The following is a 21,092-nucleotide window of genomic DNA, read 5'->3' as shown; positions in this document are numbered from 1 at the left end:
ATAATTATAAAATCACTTATGTATTCAATAATTTGCAAACCCTTGGGAAGAGGCCTCACTTCCAATTTTATGAATCACTGGCTCTTCAGCCAATTGGCTCTGTGTAGGATACAACCTCAGAGCTGAATTCTTATTACTCTAAAACAAAAGAGATTTATTTATTTGAGAGAGAGAGAGTGCAAGTGGGGAAGAGGGAGAGAGAGAGAGTCTCAAGCAGACTTCACACTGAGCACAGAGCCTGTTGCGGGGCCTGATCCCACAACCCTGAGATCATGACCTGACCTGAAACCAAGAGTCAGGTGCTCAACCAACTGAACCACCCAGTAACCTCCTTATTACTTTATTAGTTGATTTAAGAAATTGCTAACACAGTGAGGGGTTACTATGGACCAGACAATATCTCTTCTTGTTTTCACACTAACACAGTAAAGGAAATATTTGTACTATCCCCATTTTACAGATGAGGAAATCGAGGCTCAGAGATTTTAAGTAACTTGCTCCAGATTCCTCAGCTTGTCATTTGCAGAGCTGAGATTCAGGCTTTCTGATCCAGGGTTGGCTTTCTTAATCAATATGGTACCCTGTTGGCTTTCATCAGAATAATAGATAATTAGGAGAATTTGATTGGTTCACAGACATTTTTAAATTCATATCCAAATATGGAGGTTTCTTCCTGGGCTTAGCCCAAAGTCAACTATATAATAATGTGTATAATACTCTGTGTGCTACGGAAATAAAAAAATAAAAAAAAATACTCCGTGTGCCTATCTTGAAAGAGCAGATGGACTCCATTTGATAATTTAAAGAAATAAAAGTAGGAAGCCACTCATAAGGGAGAGGCTTTTTTTTTTTAAAGCAACAAAATTGTTTATGTGTTAAACATTACACTGCACTCTCTGGTATTTGCTGATTGGCACAACCACTGCCTTTAAAATTGATTCCGTAATCATGACTATAATGACCAGGATTAGCCCAGTTCAATGAGTGCGTGCTTTCCCCAGGGCTCACAAAAGCCTTCTCTTGGGATCCAGGCTTTCCTGGTAATGAGAAGTTAACTAACAAGGCTGCCGTATTCCACGTTGGGAAATAGCAGTCCTTGGTATGAAATGAAGAAAATCAAGAAATGGATGAATGGTCTCTGGCCAAACAGAGGAAAATCACCCTAAACTGGTCAGCAGAACCCCAAAGAACAACTGTAGATTTCTGGAATGATGAAGGAAATGGGTGTTTCTGTTTGTTGAATATTTAGGTAATTGAGAGGTCAAGGGATTGTAGGAAAAAGCTATCCGTTATTCTTAAGCTAAAGAACTCTTATTTGCCTCTCAGCGGCCTGTTTCTTAAAATTGAAACACTTGTACTCCTGAAATAATATATGCCTGCTATAAACATCCCAAACAACCCAACCAGAAAAATATGGAATATTTTCTCCATTTTACTTCCTCCCTAAAGCAACCAACACTCTGTGTATCCTTCCAAACTTTAAGAATTCATTATGCAGAAAGAATTTGACTATAAGGAAACCTAGTCAACTTGCTAATTATAATTAGTACTAACCATTTTTTGTTGTTGTTTTTTTTTTGGTTTTGTTTTGTTTTTGAGTACTAACCTTTTTGTAGTGATTCAGAAGATCCTTCAGGTTTATTATCATTAAGGGTATCATTTTGCACATTTGTCACAGTGCAAAAATGTGGGGATCTCTGTGTGCTTGGATCCAGATAAACAGAAGATTGTGGAGGGGCACCTGAGTGGCTCAGTCGGTTAAGCATCTGCCTTTGGCTGAGGTCATGATCCTGGGGTCCTGGGATGGAGTCCCGCATCAGACTCCCTGCTCAGCGGGGAGTCTGCTTCTCCCTCTGCCTCTCTGCTCATGTTCTCTCTCTCAAATAAATAAATAAAACCTTAAAAACAAAACAAAACAAAAAACCCAGAAGCTGGTGGGAAAGATGTGGATAATCCCTTTTTTAGCTGGCCAGGAGGATTTGTGCTTCCTCAGCCCACAGAACAAAGCTCTTGAAGGTGTCTAATCTTTTGAACATAAGGCTTTAGGAAACACTGTAAAAAATATTGGTTTGTAATTTAAAAGATTTGGGGGATTACCTTATGTTCTATGACATTAATATAGAATCATTTTTTTCTCTGAATTCCCTTATATTCTATGTCTCCTACTAGATTTTCAGCTCCTCAAGAGCAGCTGGAACACTCTACCTATATTTGCATTTCAACACCATTTCCTAGCTCTGCCACCCTGAAAGCTGCCTAAACTGAATTTCTTCATCTGCAAAATGGGCATAATCATTCTTGCCTTTTTTTGGGTGTTTTGGTGGTTAAATTTATAAAAACAGTTAAACAATGCCTGGGAAATAAGTGCTCAATAAACATGAGCTATGGAATAAGAAAATACAACTTAAATAATTAAAATTATCAATAGTCTCTTTATCGCCAATGTGGAGTAGATGTTCAGTCAAATGGTATTAAACAGAACTGTGATTAATACATTGACTATGTGTTAAATAAAATTTACCATTATTATAGTAAATCCTTGCACAATGTCATTTACACTCAAATATTACATAAGCTATAGGAATTTAGATAAATCATTTGGAACACTGATTCACTTAAAATCCAAAATATATCCAATTGGTTTGTAAAGGATTTTCCATGCAGAGTTAACAAGCTCATGTCTAGAAGTATTTAGAAAAGGAACTAAAGCTTTGTGGGCATTTCCCAGGTTCGGTGTGATCCTGAGATTCAAGAGTTGCGTCAGTGGCAAAAGAAACTGCGTGAAGACAAGCACATTCGCCAGCGAGTCAAGATTTTCTGGGCCAAACAAGAACAGAAAGGTCAGTTGTTTGATTCACCATCCTTGGTTTATTTAGGAAAAGCCGGAGTCTCAGCCCAGGCTCAAGAAGGAAGCCCTCTAAGTTCTTATCAGGTCCTTGTGTCTGCACAGAACTGTTTGTGTATGTGGGAAGTGGCTAAGTGGCTGCATATTAAGATTCTGTCCTGGAATAACAGAAGTGATATGACATAATGTACCTGCCCATTTTCCTCACTCAGGCACAAATTCAGTGTCATCCATGTCTGCACATCTTTTTGTTTAAGCTATAAGACAACAAGGATAACCCCTCCTTTGGAAGCACAGTGTCCACAGGTGTGATGGGTAGTTACCTTTTTCAAGTTGTTGATTGTGTGTCTGAACTGAAATGTTGCATTATGCTTGTCCTCTCCCCTTCTGTGAGAAATTAAACACATGCGCGTGCATACACATACCTACATACACTGATGTACAAAGGATAACAAGCACTCTTCACCTGTCAGATGCAAGTGTCACCATTTTGTCTTATTTGCTTTCCACGTTTTTTATTATAAAACTTTAAATCATACATATTTGCAATAGGAAAATTAGAAAAACCATAGCCAGAAAAGGACCCCCCAAAATCCCACCACTGTTAATATTTTGGTGTATATCCTATGCTTTTTCCAGTGCAAACAGGTACAAATAAATATCCACATACATTTTATTAAAGATAGGATTATACATTGTTACATTCTGTTACACAGTCTACTTTGTCACTGAATATACTCAGAACATCATTCTGGTCAACAACTAGGGAGTAGCATTGTGAAGTTTAATAGTTGCATGGTATGGATTTAGCATCATTTTTTCAACCACCAACCTGGAAGGAGATTCATGATATATTATCAAGTGGAAAATGATCACAGATAAGTTGTCATCCCTATTAAAAGTATGTACATGGAAACATGGAGATGTCTAAACAGCCTGGAAGAAGACATTAGTGATAGTTCCCTATCTGGACAAGGATCTGGACAAGGTAGGAAGAGATGCACTGTTGGAATCTTTTACATAAGTTCATAGTACTTTACAATTAATGAAAAAATAATCCTACTCACAGCAGGCTACAGGCCATCCATACTTTGAGTCCTCTCACCTCCCCATCCTGCCCTGTACCTGTCCCCCCTCACTAGGCTACAGACTTTTCTGTTCTTGCCATATGCCAATGCCTCCCTCACCTAGGGGACTCTAGTTTTCTTTTTTTTTTCTGTCAAATTGCCCATCCCCAGCTACTTCTCATCTTCCAGACCTGGGGCATTACCTCCTCAAAGAGGCCTTCTCCAGGGACCAGGAACCAGTCTGTTGAACAATCTCAACATGGCGGGGTCTAAACAAAAGATTCCTTTTCTCCCCAGAAACTGTCTTCAACCCTATTTCCTCAAATCTCTCTTTCCAATCCCTTCATGGCATATTGGGTGGATTCCATGGCTTTTCAGTGTGTTCTAATTTTGGAAAGCCCAGTCTAGTTTAAAATGCCAGTCTCAGATCCAATTTAATGCTTACCCAATTCCTTCTGACCTCTGTCAGTGGGAATGGGAGTGGGAGAAAAATGGGAGTGGGAGAAAAGATCTTTCACACTTCTACACTTGCCTCTTCTGGATATCTTTCTCCTCCAGTGGGATGAGTGAGAAGGAGGGAGATTACAGAAGGGCATCCATCTCTTCACTGTCTGTTGTGATCCTCTCTTGGCTGCTGCTGCTTCTCTAGCTAAGGCTACCATTCATGTCCTGTGGGCAGGCATCTCCATGCTGACTCTCTAACTCCTGTATTTCATGATTCTTCCTGGAGGGAAGCAATAGTTGGCAGAACACCACTGTGGGGATCTGGCTCTGTCTCTACCTCTTCCGCCACCACTTCAGATCCCACCTCTACCAACCTATTAGCCTTTTGCTCTTGGGGGTCTCCTTACCCACTGGCCAGCCCTCTTGATCAGGGCATTAGGAAGATAGTTCAGGTTACCTCCCAGTGTCTACCTGATCCACAGGAACCCGATGGTGGACACATAGAGTTCTCCATGGCCCTTCTTCTCTCTGCCCCAGTGTGTCTACCCAGATAACATTGAACCTACTCAGATAGGCATAGAGGAATGACCTGGATGTAAATCTGAGGCTATCCTTAAAGCAGATGTTCAATTAAATAATGAGATGCCCCCAATCTTTCTGAACTATTCTCTTGGATTTTCTCCTCCTTTGTCTTAGGGTTTGGGTTGGGGGAAGCACCCTCCTAAGAGAGGAGGGAAAAAGCACAGTATTCTTCTTTAGGCCAGTAATTCTCAATCTTTTTGGGCTGTGATCCAGTAAGAAATTTATCATAATAAATTTACTGTAGTTTATATTACAATCTAGTACATACCCTCCTCTTCTATTGAATTTTTTTATTTTATTTTTCTTTAAATGCTAGACATGACCCAGTAAATCATTTTCATGGCCTTTACCCTTCAATTTTACCCATGCTTTGAAACATACTGTATTGGTCCTCTACTCCACAGCTCCTACAATTTCTTTTCCCCCTTTCCTTCCCAGAGCCATCTGGTTAGGTAATGACTGGGCCCCTTCTTCACAGACAATGGTTCTCAATACTGGCTCTACATTTGACTAACTTTAGAAGCTTTCTAAAAATACCAGTGCCATTGACAGAGAATCCTAGAAGCAATGAGCATTCTTAGTGCCCAGATGTTGGTTTCTAAGTACCCCTCGTTCTAAAAGAAATAAAATTTCTTACAGAAATGGCTGATTCCAGGGCCAGGGCAAGGAAAGTAGAGATAAACCTGGAACATCCTATGTCAGAAAATAAAGATGGGGACATGGGAAGAGAAAACAGGGTTTAACTTGACGACAGTCTCACTGAGCAAATCTGGGATGATTTAAGTATCAAAATTAAAATGACATGGGCAGCCCGGGGGGCTCAGCGGTTTAGGGCCTGCCTTCAGCCCAGGGCCTGATCCTGGAGACCTGGGATCGAGTCCCATGTCAGGCTCCCTGCATGGAGCCTGTTTCTCCCTCTGCCTGTGTCTCTGCCTTTCTCTCTCACTCTCTGTGTCTCTCATGAATAAATAAATAAAATAAATCTTAAACAAAAAAAACCTACTTAAAAAAAATTAGTGACAGTGGGGTGCCTAGGTAGCTCAGGCGCTTAAACTGACTCTTGGTTTTGGCTCAGATCATGATCTCAGAGTCATGAGATGGAGCCCCAGCATCATTGGACTCTTCACTCAGCAGGGAGTCTCTTCCCCCTCTCTTTTTCCCTCTGCCCCTCCCCTTGCTTGTGCACTCTCTCTCTCAAATAAATAAATCTTAAAAAAATTGACAGTGACAATAATGAATTATAACTCATTGACAAATAAATGAGGGAGAAGAAATGATTTTCCTTACATTAGAATACCACCTAATATATTTAGAAAGTATAATGAAATTAAATTTAATTAAATTCACCATCTTGTAACCATATTGATAAAAAATTGACTCAGGCAAGAATCATCAGTACTTGCTAATACCATTGAGTGAAAGTTTGATGAGGAATATGATATTTAGAGTCTCAAAATATCCCTCTACAAAGTAGTCATTAAACAAAGGGAAAAATACTAACTTTGCTTTAGAGAATCCTGGCAGATCCTATCTTCACCGAGTGTTCAAAATTATGATCACCGGGGCGCCTGGGTGGCCAGTCAGTTGAATGTCTGCCTTTTGTACAGTCAAGATCTTGAGGTCCTGGGATCAAGTCCTTCATCAGGCTCCCTGCTCCACAGGGGGATCTGCTTCTCCCTCAGCCTCTACCCCTCCCTCTCTGCTCATGCTCTCTCACATTCTCTATTAAATAAATAAATAATCAATCTTTTTTAAAAAGATTATTTATTTATTTATTTATTTATTTATTTATTTATTTATTTATGAGAGAACAGAGAGAGAGTCAAAGACATAGGCAGAGGGCCTGATGTGGGACTTGATCCCAGCAGCCCAGGATCATGACCTGAGCTGAAGGCACTCAACTGCTAAGCCACCCAGGTGCCCCAATAAATAAAATCTTTTAAAAAAATTAAGTTCACCAATATTGGGAGAAGTTGACATAATGTACCTCCTGGTATGATGTGTTGAGAAAGACACACAACACATATGCTTATGTACTATTCCTGTCAAAACACATAACTTGAATCCAATCATGGGGAAACGTCAGACAAACCCAACTTGAAGGATATGTACCAAAATAACTGATTTGGATTCTTAAAAAATGCCAGTGTCAAGATAGACCAAGATTAAAGGAGGACCAAGGGGACATGACAGCTAAACAATGCATGATCTTAGATTGGCTCCTGGATGGGAAAAAATTCTATGAAAGACATTATTGAGACAATTAGCAAACTTTGGATGTAGGCTCTATATAAATAACTACATAGCACTATCAAATTTCCTCATTTTGATCAATATCCTTAGGGTATATAAGAAGCCTCCTTGGAGCGCCTAGCTGGCTTAGTCAGTAGAGTGTGCAACTCTTGATCTTGGGCTTGTAAGTTCAAGCCCCATGTTGAGTGTAGAGATAACTTAAAAATAAAATCTTTTTAAAAAAGATTTTAAAATATTTTTAAAAAATCTTATTTAAAAAGATAAAAATATTTTTAAGTCTTTTTTAAAAAGATTTTATTATTTCACAGAGAGAAAGAGAGGGAAAGCATGAGTTAGCGGGGAGGGGCAGAGGGAGAAGGAGAAGCAGGCTCCCCATTGAGCAGTGAGCCCAACTCGGGGCTTGATCCCAGGACCTGAGCCAAAGGCAGACAGATACTTAACCAACTGAGTGCCCCAGGCGCCCCAAAAACAAAATCTTTAAAAAAAAAAAAAAAAAGAAAAAAACTACCTCATTCTTAAAAGATGTAACCTCAAATGATTCAGAAAAAAAGAATGTGTAACACACATCTGTATATATTCATAGAAAGTGGTAACGTAAGTAAGGCACAGTAGAAGCTACTAGTGAACACAGGAGTCCTGTGGATGATTATTGCAACCTTTCTGTAAATTCAAAATTATTTTGAAATTATAAGTAAAAAAAATACCAGTGTCTCACCTCCACAGGTTCTGACCTGATGGTTTTGAGATGAACCTCAGGCATCCATGTTAACATTAAGTTTCCAGGTTCTAATGTTCAGCAGAGCTGATACTCTAAGGAGCTGCTGGATCTGCAGTTGTTTTGTGTTCTCTTTAAAATGTGGAGTCCTCCAAAAAAGAAAAGAAAAGTAAAAAAATTAAAGTAAATAAAATAAAAGTAAAGTAAATAAATAAAATGTGGAGTCCTGTAAACCTTGCACACCCCAAGCCCTGAGTGAGAGCAGTCCATCTACTCCTTGCCTACTTGACAGTTATGTGTCTTTATTAAAGTATAAGCTTCCTGAGGACAAAGACCTGTCCCAGAACAGTGCCTGGCACAAAGTAAGCCCCAAATAAATATTGATTGAATGATCAAGTGAGTGAATAAATGGATGAGCAGGTCCAGTCCTGAGGCTTAAATGAGCCTGTGTCCAGACAGCGCCTGGTGCAGAGTAAGAGCTCATCAAATTGGCAGTTTTAAAGCCTGTCACAGCTTAACCCTTTCTTGCTGAGAAGCAGTTTGAGCAGTTCTGGCACGCTCAGTGCAGGCCCCTCTTCCGTGTGCAAGTGCCGTTTCATTTCACTTCAAAACTGGAAGACAATCAAGGCTGTAATCAGTTTAAAGGTCAGGGAAAGTGCAGCATGCCTATTTATTTCTGTTGTTTCTTATTCTTTTGAGTTGATTTGCTGTTGGTTGACAGATTGATTTGGCTTGCTGTGTAGCAGGGAGAGCAGACGGGACTTAATGTGTGTAATCCAGCCACAGCAGAGGGGCAGAGTGAAAGCATTTCCATCTCGGCCACCTGCTGCATCCCTTGAGGCCTTTCCAGGGTTCCAGAAGGGGCAGTCCTTTCCAAACAAGTTGGGGTTCTGTAAATGCCCCAGTGGGAACTCATAGATAAATTTCCCATTTTTAATAAGACAGTGAAACGGCCCTTTCAGGTGAAAAAGCCAGTTCTAAACACTGTCCCCAGAATTGTAGTCAGCTAAGAAGGAAGTCAGTACAGGGCAGTGGGTAAAGGACTGGGTTTCAGAATGTGTGTGACCCTGATCTAGTTAACAGCATTAACCTCAGTTGTCCCATGTACAAAATGGGACTTATGATAGTACCTTTCTCGTATGGGGGTCATTAAAAAGTTACAAGAGATGAGCTTTAGAACAAGTCCTGACACATTGTTCCCACAAATGCTAGTTATTGTCATGATTAATACTATTAAAATATCTGTGTGCTTTTAAACAATTCTGTTGTTTTCCTTCACTAGACTCTTAAGTTCCATGAGGGGACTGTGTTTGTCTTACTCAACAGGATGCCACTCAGCCTGGCACAGAGCATGCAATCTATATATGTATGGTGGGCGGAGCTCTGGGCTTCATTTTACAGATGAATTGGTAGAGGCCCAAGAAGGTTGAGGGACTTGCCCACAGTCACATGGCCAGAGGAGAGCTAGGGCTGGGGCCAAGGTGTTGCCTTTTTCTGTCCAGTATTCTGACATGTGCCTGAGGAGAGACACAGACAGAGAAGATGCTCCCTTGGGTTCTACTGTCAGTCCCAGATCTCTTAGGAATCCTCCTGAACATGACACACTGCTTATCCTATTTCTTGTGATCTATGCCTTGGGTTCCTGCTGTTTACGTTGACTGAAGCCCCTAAGTCAGGGCTGAACTGCTAGAACAGTGTACAACCTACCATCATGGGAAACAGAACTTTTTGTTCCCTTCAGGTGTCACTGAGCTGAATCATTTTTTTACACTCAGGCACTACAGAGTTACCTCCTGTTTTAAGCCTTGTGAATTTTTTTGGAATTGGTATGAGAACTTTTAGCAGGTCCAAGGCAGGTCTAGAGAGTAAATCCACCCCCGCCCCCAGCCAAGGTGACACTGTAATTAGACCCCAAAGACCTCTGATGAAGCAATCAAATGTTAAACACATGCTAGTTCTCCTTTAGATTTGTGGTAAAGAAAAAACTGGATTGTTGCAAATAAAAATGGTTTTTCAACTTCATCTGAAAAACCCACAAACTGATCTATGTACAAATCCAACAAACAAATGCAATATATTTTTTGAGCAGTTGCCATTCTATCCATATTGTGTTCTGGTATTTATAGTATGAATAAATTTTGCCAAGTTCATTTCTTGGAGCAGCCTTGGTGCAGACAGGAGGTCTGAGGGAGAATAGTGTCAGCTGTCAGGGTAGAGTCGTGGTCATATATAGCTTGTCTCATGTTACACTGAGTCAGAGGCCCTCCCAAACAGGATTTTCTTCTAGGACAGAAATGGTGTGAAGTTATCCTCAAGTCTCTATCCATCAGGGCAGTTGCTGGAATTATCTTAAAATGTGTGTGACAAGAATTGCAGCCAATGTAATTCCAAACAAGATGCCTAAGTCATTTTTGAGATGTGGTCAAAAATCCCTTCTCGATTAATAGCATATTTTTAGCTTCATCTACTCAGTAATTGTTTTCAAATGTGTTTTATAATTGAATGGCCGTATTTTATTTGGATATCTAATATGAGTAGAAAGAAAGAAGCCATAGAAATTGTTCCTATAACATCAAGTTACATTTTTGTGTGTATGTGTGTGTATTTTTTATATATATGTAAATACTCTTTAACTGACCTTATCATTTTTTGTTGGTATTTTAAAGAAAGGGGCCTGTCAAAGGAAATAGACTATTTACTTTTGTTTGCTTACCTGTTTTCCCCCTACCTCATTCCAAGAGTACTTTGAAGTATCTTGTAGAAACTTGTATAGTATAATAACATTTTTAGATAAATGTGGTAATTGGGTTGGGGAAAATTTTGAAGTAGAGGAAAGTTAAGCCACAAAATGAAGTAAGCAAAATACTTCAAGTCCTATATTTGCTAAAGATTTTTTAGAGACAAAACAAAGAGGGAAATAGGATCTGTTACATAATCTAGAGTGTCTATAAGAAAAAAGACAAACTGCTGTTCAGGAAACAACTGGGCCCTTCCCTAATACATTATGCAATGTGAATAATAATCTCGAAAATGTCCCTATAATAAATAGAAATATGACTCTGAGCTTCCTAGAAGCCACAACAATGAAGGAAATAGGATCATCATATTGTTTAGTGTGTCTTCGAGATTAAAAATTTTCATGGAAGCACACTTATTCCTAGAACTTAGATTTTTCTTTCATTAAGAGGACGCTGGGAAAAGACAAAGCCTAGGGTGGGGTTGGGGTAGAAACAGAGAAATTTCTTTTTCTGACTTTAAATCTGGTATTTTAAGTTTAGATTGTAATGACAAATCTTAACTGTTAAGATTGGGTTTAAGGTTAGTCTTAAAATAAGTACCTCATCTTGGCTATACCACATGCATATGACCTTAAGATACCCCTGGAACTGAGTTCTTAGAGCAGAGGAGGATGTCGGAAACTAAGAAGTAGCTATAGTTTATGGGGCACATACCATGTGCCAGACACTGTATTAAGTATTTTATGTTTCCGTGTACTCATCACAAACATTACCTCCATTGCACAGATGAAACCAGGACCAGGAGACTATGACTCGCACAAGGTCACAGCCAGACCAGGGATTTGAACCCAGATCTGCCTAATGCCATCTCATGCCATGTTGTTCAACTACTTTAACCTACTTCAACTACTTTAACCTACACTTAACTTTAACCTGTGCGCCCACTAAGACATGTTGGCCCAGTGCAAAGCTTACCAGCAGGGTACCAGGATGTCCAGGCTCAACAGTGGGCAGCATCTGGCCATGCCTGCCACCCTGCAGGCTAACACTGAACTAGCCACACATCACTGGATAGGAGAGATTTGGAGATAGGGGAGGCTGGCTGAGTCCCTAGTCCAAAGGCTGCATGCAGGATATAAACATGTTTCTGAGAGACATTTCCATTAAAGCAGGAAGTCAGGAGTATGTGGATAAGAATGAGGATGTTCTTTTCTCTTTCCTTCCAAATACCCTGCACATCTGTAGCAGGAAAGGGGCCTCAGCACTGAAGAGGATAGCCAGGTGCAGAAAACAGCCTGTGGCTCAGGAGATGGATCCTGGCTTTAGCTATATAGCCTGTTGTGACTAACAAACATAATCTATCACATAACAATGATACATGTTAAAATAATCAATGACTTATTTTCCAGAGGCAATTACTATTGAGTGGGTCTACCCATTGGGTTTCTTCTCTCCCTCTCTCTCTCTCTCTCTCTGTTTATAAACATTGAACTGTATTATATATGCTGTACTGCAACGTGCTTTTTCCTTCACTTGGCAATGTATCATTGGCATCTTTTCATGCTAAAAGTTCTCATACCAATTCCAACATGTGGTGGGGCTTTTTCTACACCACCAAGAAGCTATTCTCCAACACCAGCTGAGTTGGAGAATTCAACTCAACTCTGATACTTATCGAACCAGAGGTAGCATCAGATCCTACAGGGTTTTTTTTTTTTTTTTAAGATTTTATTTATTTATTCATGAGAGATGCACACAGAGAGAGGCAGAGACACAAGCAGAGGGAGAAGCATGCTCCATGCAGGGAGCCCGACGAGGGACTCGATCCCAGGACTCCAGGGTCACACCCTGGGCCAAAGGCAGGCGCTAAACCACTGAGCCACCCAGGTGTCCCAAGATCCTACAGGTTAAGGAGACCATCGCCACTCTAGACCACAATCCCTAGTCCAGGTTGTTACCTGTACTTCTGACTGACCAGCACAGATTGGAGCTTCCCATAACCCACTACTTGGGTTCAATTAATTTGCTGGGAGGACTCCTGGGTGGCTCAGTGGTTGAGCATCTGCCTCTGGCTCAGGACGTGATCCTGGGGCCTGGGATGGAGTCTCACATTGGGCTCCTTGCAGGGAGTCTGCTTCTCTCTCTGCTCCTCCTTCTACCTATGTCTCTACCTCTTTCTCTGTGTCTCTCATGAATAAATAAATTAAATATTTCTAAAAATTTGCTGGGACAGCTTGCAGAACTCAGGAAACTAGTTTACTCACTAGATTACTTAGGTTTATTACAGAGGATATATTAAAGGTTGGAATCAGAAGCCAGATGGAGAGATAAAAGGGAGAGAGAGAGGTCCCCAACAAAGGAGCTTCTGTCTTCAGAGTGTTTGGGGCCTGGCATGGTGGCACATGGAATTGTTCTGGTATCCCTATCTGAAAGTATCTCAACTCTCTCCTTTGGGTTTTTATGGAGGTTTTGTTGGATAAGAATGTTTGATTAAATCATTGGCCATTGGTGATTGATTCAACCTCCAGCCCCTTTCCCTCCCTGGAAGTCCAAGGGGGTGGGACTAAAGGTCCCTAACCCTCTAATCACGTGGTTGGTTTTCCTGGCAACCAGCCATCCTTGGGTGGGTCCACATGTCACTAATTAACATAACAAAAGACAGTTTGGTAGTTCTCCCTTGGGAATTTCCAAGGGTTTTTAGGAGCTCTATGCCAGAAATGCAGACAAAGACAAATATATATTTCTTATTAGAAATCATAATATCGCACATGCCAATACATATAGATCTATCTCATTATTTTTTTCTGGGTCCATAAAAATGATAAATCTACTACACTTTTTAAAAAACCAATCCCTATAAATGGATATTCAGCCTGTATTATGAATAGTGCTTCCATGGACATTTTTGTAGATTATTTTCTTGCTTACTTATAGAAGTATTTCTATAAGACAAAGTCGTAGAAGTGAAATTGCTGGTTCAAAGGACATTCGTATATTAACTTTAGACAGTGATCACCATGTTGTCATCCAAAACTGTTGCATCAATTTGCACTTAATGCCACCAACACACTTTGGAACTTTTGATGGGTGATGTAATCTTTGTGTTTCATTTTCCCTACTTGTAAAATGAGAATGATTATGACTCTGTAATAATTTAAAATGAGGTCATCGCTTTGATAATACCATGGCTCTTTATTTATTTTTTTTAATACCATGGCTCTTTAAGAAGAAATGTATCAATAATTCTAAGGTGTCACTTTCATCTTAATTTTTTCTCTTATATCTCCCCAAACCTTAGTTTCTTCTCCATTTTAATGTGCAAAAGAAATAAAAATTTGACTACGGGAAATCTAGTGACTTCATGCCTTGATATTACTTTCATTGGTTCTATTTTTGACTCACCAGTGGGTGGAGATGTTTGGATGACATCAACTTTCACACATATTTCTTCATTAAAAATTTGCAAAAGTCTGCACAGCTAAGATATGCCTTCTATTGAAATGCTCAAAGATCCCCTACTATTCTGTTTAAATTAAAAAGTAAAGTAAAAAGATGATTTCCCTTTTTTAAATGGTCTGCCCCACAAATTCAAGATCCCAAATTTAAGTTTATGTAAATGGATGCTTCCAACTTCATTAGCTTCATTCCTTCATCTGATTGTCCGGCATTCTTCTTTGCCATTATGTAGATGCAGAATGCTTTGGTAGGATCTAGATAAATCTACTAACTTCTGAAAGTCTCCTGGAACCAGATTGGATTGTTGCCCACTTATCAACTTCAAGAACCTTGTGCAGGTTGCTTAATCTCTCTCTGACTCAGTTTGCATAGTAGTAAAATGGAAATATTGATGTGAGTAACAACTTGTAGGGTTTGGGGAGGACTAAATGAACTGGATTAGTGCCTGGCTCATAGTAAGAAGTGATCAATAAATGATAAGCAATATATGGCTAATACATGTTGCTATTAAGAATATTGGCTTCAGGTCTGAGAGAACTGGGATCCTGCTCCTTAACCATCAGTGAGGGTCATGAGTGAGCTGCTCATCTGCTCAAGGCATGGTTAGCTCAAGCCTGTTATAATGGGGACAATTAGGGTCCATTGCAGAGGGCTCCTGTGAGGATCAAATATGATTAAATACCATTGTATGCTATTAAATAGGTCCCTGGCACAGAGTGAGTGGTCAATAAATGGTAGCTGGTTTTAGTAATATTTTTTTAAACTGTCAAGAAATATATATAAAATTTGTATTCCAGGTAATTTACCTGTAGCAGTGGTTCTCCATCCTGGCAGCAGATTAGCATCTCCTGGGAGAAATTTATAAGGATGTGTCAGGCTAGAGGCCAGAGAAAGTGATTACATGGGTTTATTCTTAGTAGAGAATGTGTTGTAACCACATCAGCAAAATCCTAATACTGTGGATTAGCTGCAAGGTCCCAGCAATAGGGATAGATTTTGGATTCAAAATCTTCCTTTGTGAGGCTCTTCTCACTAATGCAATTTCATTTAGATTAAAATTCAGGGGATCCGAGTTCCTGGCCCACCTCTGCAATTTACCAGGTAGATGGACTTTGCTTTCTCCTTTGAAAAATGGAAGGAGTAAACCAGGAAGTCTCTATAAACAAGAAATCCAATCAGTGTTTGCTATAGAATCTCCTGCCCCCTGGACAAGAGGCCCATTGCTGAGCAAATGCAAACCTTGGAAAACTTGCTGTTGTTTTGGTGGTGATTGTTGGCCTTGGGGGTTTGGTCTCAAGACTAAGGCAAGAACGATAAGATGGTGAACATTTTGGGCATTATAGGGAGAGTAGGGTGGATAGTTGAGGGCCAGAGAGTAACTGGGGAAGTTTAGATGTTGAGAGGAGGAAGAGGAAAGGATGGATTGCATCTTTGGCCATTTAGGAGAGTTTTAGGGGAAAGAACAGGGATTTAAAAAAAAAAAATGTTTTTAAAGATTTTATTTATTCATGAGAAACAGAGATTGATAGAGAGATAGAGAAAGACAGAGGCAGAGATACAGGCAGAGGGAGAAGCAGGCTCCACGCAGGGAGCCTGACGTGGGACTCGATCCGGGACTCCTGGATCATGCCCTGGAATGAAGGTAGGAACTAAACCACTGAGCCACCCAGGCATCCCAAGAATGGGGATGTTTAAAGGAGAGTTTTGTTTGATCATATATTTGAAGAGTGGGAAGCATATATTCTCAGTTGAGGCCTTTCCTATCACCTTATTTGGGGTTGTCACACTCAGGGGTGACTCTGAATGAAAGTTGGAGTTAATAAAGGGAGGGCAGGGGCAGCCCTGGTGGCTCAGCGGTTTAGTGACTGCCTTCAGCCCAGACTGTGATCCTGGAGACCCGGGATCAAGTCCCACGTCGGGCTTCCTGCTTAGAGCCTGCTTCACCCTCTGCCTGTGTCTCTGCCTCTCTCTCTCTCTCTCTCTCTCTCTCTCTCTGTATCTCTCATGAATAAATAAATAAAATCTTTAAAAAATAAAAAAAAAAATAAAGGGAGGACAATGGGAAATTGCTCCTGCTATGTGAGTGTCTTGGCCTACAAGAATAGTGTTGCCTATATCCTTAGCTGCCAAACCTTGACTGTGGGTAAAGATCCATGGCCCTCATGAGAGTATTGAATGCCTCCCAGTGTGCCAGGCACCTTGCCTATATTATTTCTAACCTTCACAATAAATTCAATTAGTACAAACTATTATTACCCCCTATCCTTCAGGGGAGGAAACAGGTTAAGTCACTTACCTTTGATGACACAGATGATAAGTGACAGAGCTGAGGAAATTTAGAACATTCCCTGAATATCATACTGCCTTGCTGTTCTCACAGCCTTCCCTTCAGTCAGTCGACGGACTGTAGGCTGGGGAAGAAGTCTGGAATGTATGCTTTCCAAAAGCTTGAAAGGTGTTCAATACAGATATGAAGACCACACCATGAGAAGCAATGAAGGATGCATGCCTGTTCCCACATGCACAAATCCTGAAAGCATTACGCTAAGTGCAAGGAGCCAGACATCAAAAGCACCACATAGTATATGATTTCATTTATATGAAATGTCCAGAATAAGCAAATCTACAGAGACAGAAAGATCAGTGGTTTCCTAGGGCTGGGGGAATGGAGGGGAATAGCTAAAGGGTATGGGGTTTTGCTTTGGGGTGAGGAAATGTAAAATCAATTGTGGTGATGATCATACACATCTGTGACTCTACTGAAAACCACTGAATTGTGCACACTAAATGCGTGAATTGTATGATATGTGACTCATATTTCAATAAAGATGCTACGAAAAAATTAAAACGCAGCCACAGACCTTCTCATACCCAAATTGGATGGATACCATAAAAAAATCCCTCAGAAGATGATAAGTGTTTGTAAGGTGACTGATGGAGCAGAGATGGACCATAGGGCAGCAAGCTAGCTAGACTCCTCCTGACACAAGGGCACCTGCAAAGAAAAGTTACTGGAGCCCTTACTTCCTACTCTGTTCTCAGGAATTACAGTTCAGACACTGATATGAATCCTGATTTTTCTAGCTCCTCATATGTGTATTTCATAGACCATGTTTGTATGATTAAGTGGCCTTGGGAAAACCACTGAAAGACTGTCAAGGTAACGTTCCTATCCAGTTTCATAACATTTTAAACCCTTAATAAAGTCTTAGATTTTAAAACAAAACAAAACAAAAACCTTGTGAGGATATGAAGAATTGGGGTCCTTATGCATTGTTGGTAGGAATGTAAAATGGTAAAAGAGTCAAAGTGGTTCCTTAAAAACTTTAAAAAGAGGGGCACCTGGTTGTCTCAGTGGTTGAGTGTCTGCCTTTGGCTCAGGTCATGATCCTGGGGTCCTGGATCAAGTCCCACATCAGGCTCCCTGCAGGGAGCCTGCTTCTCCCTCTGCCTATATCTCTTCCTCTCTCTCTCTCTGTGTGTCTCGCATGAATAAATGAATAAAATTTTTTAAAAAATTTAAAAAGCAATCACCATATGATTCAGCAATTCCACTTCTGGTTACATACACAAAAGAACTAACAGCAGAATCTTGAAGGGATGTGTGTACACCCATATTCATAGCAGCATTATTCATGAGAGCCAAGAGGTACAAGCAACCCAAGTGTCTATCAATAAATGAATAGATAAGAAAAATGTAATATATACATAAAATAAAACATCATTCAGCTCTAAAAAGGAAAGAAGTTCTTTTTTTCTAAGATTTATTTATTTATTTATTCATGAGAGACACAGAAAGAGAGAGAGACAGAGACAGAGACACAGGCAGAGGGAGAAGCAGACTCCGTGCCAGGAGCCTGATGTGGGACTTGATCCCAGGACTCCAGGACCACGACCTGAGCTAAAGGCAGACGCTTAACTCCTGAGCCACCCAGGTGTCCCAGGAAAGAAGTTCTGACACATGTTATAACATGGATGAATCTTGAGGGCATTGTGCTGAGTGAAATAAACCAGTTATAAGAGGATAAATACTGTATGATTCCACTTATATGAGGTACCTAGAATCGTCAAATTCAGAGTCAGAAAGTAGAACAGTGGTTACCAGAGGCTGAGCAGAAGGGAAAATGGGGAGTTCCTGTTTAATGGACACAGAGTTTCAGTTTTTGCAGGATGAAAAGAATCATGGGGATGGATGGTAGTAATGATTCAGTGCTACTGAACTGTACACCTAAAAATAATTAAGCCACCTGGGTGGCTCAGTGGGTTAAGCATCCAAATCTTGATTTCAGCTCAAGTCATGAGATCAAGCCCCACATTGGGCTCTGAGCTCAGTGAGGAATCTGTTGAGATTCTCTCTCTCTCCCTCTGCCCCTACCCTCACTTTCTCTTTCTCTAGAATAAATAAAGTTTTAAAAAAACTGAGAGAAGGGATGCCCGGGTGGCTCAGCAGTTAAGCGTCTGCCTTCGGCTCAGGGCGTGATCCTGGAGACCTGGGTTTGAGTCCCACATCAGGCTTCCTGCATGGAGCCTGCTTCTCCCTCTGCCTGTGTCTCTGCCTCTCTGTGTGTCTCTCTCATGAATAAATAAATAAAATCTTAAAAAAAAACTGAGAGAAAAAAATGAAGGGGCAGATCCCCAATATCCTCATGGCTTGCTCTATCACCTCCATGAGTCTCTGCTTAATGTCACCTCCTTAGTGAGTCCTTCCTAACCACCCTTGCTTCCCCATATCCCTCTGCCCTGCTTGTCCCCATCCAACATGTTCCCTACAGGATGATTCAGAAAGAGCTGATCGCTTCCAAACTTTTTTTTTCCAAACTTTTATTTTTTTATTTATTTTTTATTTTTTTAAAAAGATTTAATTTATTTACTCATGAGAAACAGAGAGACAGAGAGGTAGAGACATAGGCAGAGGGAGAAGCAGGCTCCATGCAGGGAGCCCGACATGGGACTCGATCCCGGGTCTCCAGGATCATGCCCTGGGCCGAAGGCAGGTGCCAAGCTGCTGAGCCACCCAGGCTGCCCCTTTCCAAACTTTTATTACAACATACTGTGTCTGGTGGGCATAGATCAAGACCTTGGTGTGGGTGCCACCCCTTCTTTGCAGCCTCAGAGAAATAAAGCCTCATGTCATGGCTGCCCATTAAGCTGTGATGAAGGAACTGGAGGAAGCGGACTCTGGGATGGCTGGGTGCCATGTTTCCTGTGTATGTTACATGAGGCTGCATATATGTTGTAGTCAACTGTATTGGTTCCTTTACAAATTGTCTTTGACTACATGATATGTATAACTCAGTCACTAATATTTTTTTCAAATGTCTAATTGTTTAATTCTTTTGAATGATCCAGGATTTTTTTTAAAGATTTTATTTATTTATTCATGAGAGACACACAGAGAGAGAGAGAGAGAGAGAGGCAGAAGGAGAAGCAGACTCCATGCAGGGAGCCCGATGCGGGACCCAATCCTGGGACCCCGGGATCACAACCTGGGCTGAAGGCAGCGCTAAACCGCTCAGCTACCCAGGCTGCCCCGAATCACCCAGGATTTTAAAGATTTGTTTTGTTTATTGTCTGTATAACCATACAATATAAATTCTATATAATAGCAGGGACCTTTTTTTTCCCCTTCCTGTTTTGTCTACTGCTCTATCCCCAGCACCTGGAACAGAGCCCAGCACATGGTAGATGCTCAAGAAGTATTTGTTGGTTAATGAATGAATCTGTGTTTCATAATCCCCTTTCCAAAGTATCTAGCTTAGTAAACACTACAAGGACAAGTAAATGGAACTGTTCCCAAGCAAGCAAGCAAATGCACACACAAACAAAGGGAAGGCATATGCTTACATGTAATATATAAAATGGACAAAGAGAAAAGTCTACTAGAATATAACCCTAAAATGCTAATAGTGATTTTTTTCTTTTCTTTTCGTTTCTTTTTTTTTTTTTTTAGTTTATTTTTAGTAATCTCTACACCCAATATGGGGCTCCAACTCACAACCCTGAGATCAAGAGTCACATGCTTTTCTGACTGAGCCAGCCAGGTGCCCCTATGTAGTAATTATTTCTAAGCGGGAGGAATGCTAGCAATTGATGGGTTGATTGATCTCTGCATGTTTTGTTTCTCTTTTTCTAAAATAGAAATGCAGGTGCTTATTTTCCTTTTTTGATTATTTATGTTTTCTAAAATAATAACATGGGGTGTTCATACTCACTGTGTGCTTCCTGAGGCAAGGACTTTCCCAAGTGTTTCCCTAGCAGGGATTCAGTCCTCACAGCAACCCTGTGAAGCAGGTGCTACTGCGGTCTCCATTTTATAGATGGAGAAACTAAGGCACAAAGATGTTGAACAGCAAAGAAGTAGCAGAGCCAGGCAGCTTGATTCCAGAGTCCTTCCTCTTCCCCACCTCATTATGCTGCAATGCACAGATGTTATTTATGGAGTTCAAGTGCTTGGGAGAAATCTGTTGGTGTTTGGTTTCATATGAAATCCATCAGGATCTAACCTCTGATTAAATTGCTGAGGGCAAGAAGCACATGTCCCTCTATGCCCTACTGCCAGCCTGGTTTAAAGGGCAGTGGTCCCACCTCCCTAATTGTCCCGCCTTCTCTCTGTGAGTGTCAGTCCAGCCCTGTTGACGCATGGTATTCGCCCTTAGGATCTAAATTTAGTATCTGAGTAGCTAAAGTGTCCTGCCAATTTCCAGATTCAACTCTCATTAGTCCAGGACATGGAAAATTTTCAAGGTAAAGAGCTATGGAAACTAGATGTTAAGAAGGGCAGGCTGATTTCTTTTGAAATGATTTAAAAACTGTCCCCTTATCAAAATAATACATTCTCATGATAAAAATACAGAAAAGCATCAAGAGTTCAGAAAAAGTTACCCACCAACACTGTCACTTATAAATACTTTAGTGTAGAGAAAAACTTTTCTTTTTAAAGGATTTTATTTATTTGACAGAACACAAGCAGTAGAGCAGCAAGCCGAGGGAGA

At 40.5% G+C, this 21,092-nt stretch overlaps 1 protein-coding gene and 1 long non-coding RNA gene across 6 annotated transcripts in view; one reads left to right on the top strand and one right to left on the bottom strand.

The window, feature by feature from the left end:
* LOC118354957 (uncharacterized) overlaps positions 1-20,667 on the bottom strand; it is a 59,343-nt gene extending 38,676 nt beyond the window's left edge. The window contains exons 1-2 of the long non-coding RNA XR_004816454.2: positions 20,313-20,667; positions 7,907-8,055 (exon numbers count right to left, since the gene is read on the bottom strand). This is a non-coding gene — a long non-coding RNA (uncharacterized LOC118354957). The remainder of the gene's footprint in view (positions 1-7,906; positions 8,056-20,312) is intronic.
* Positions 1-21,092, top strand: part of IQCK (IQ motif containing K) — a 129,085-nt gene that overhangs the window by 86,833 nt on the left and 21,160 nt on the right. For all 5 annotated transcript variants that reach the window (XR_003123963.3, XR_003123962.3, XR_007411023.1 and 2 more), the window contains one exon: positions 2,729-2,840. Coding sequence is in view for 2 of the 5 variants with exons in the window: in XM_025416371.3 (XP_025272156.1) it covers positions 2,729-2,840 (112 nt within the window). In the remaining 3 variants the exon portion in view is untranslated. Of the gene's footprint in view, positions 1-2,728; positions 2,841-21,092 lie in introns of those variants that run through there.

This window comes from Canis lupus, chromosome 6 (genome assembly GCF_003254725.2).
Source record: "Canis lupus dingo isolate Sandy chromosome 6, ASM325472v2, whole genome shotgun sequence".
NCBI lineage: Eukaryota > Metazoa > Chordata > Mammalia > Carnivora > Canidae > Canis > Canis lupus.
Note: the sequence above shows the minus strand (reverse complement) of the source record. Positions and strands in the feature narration are given on the sequence as shown.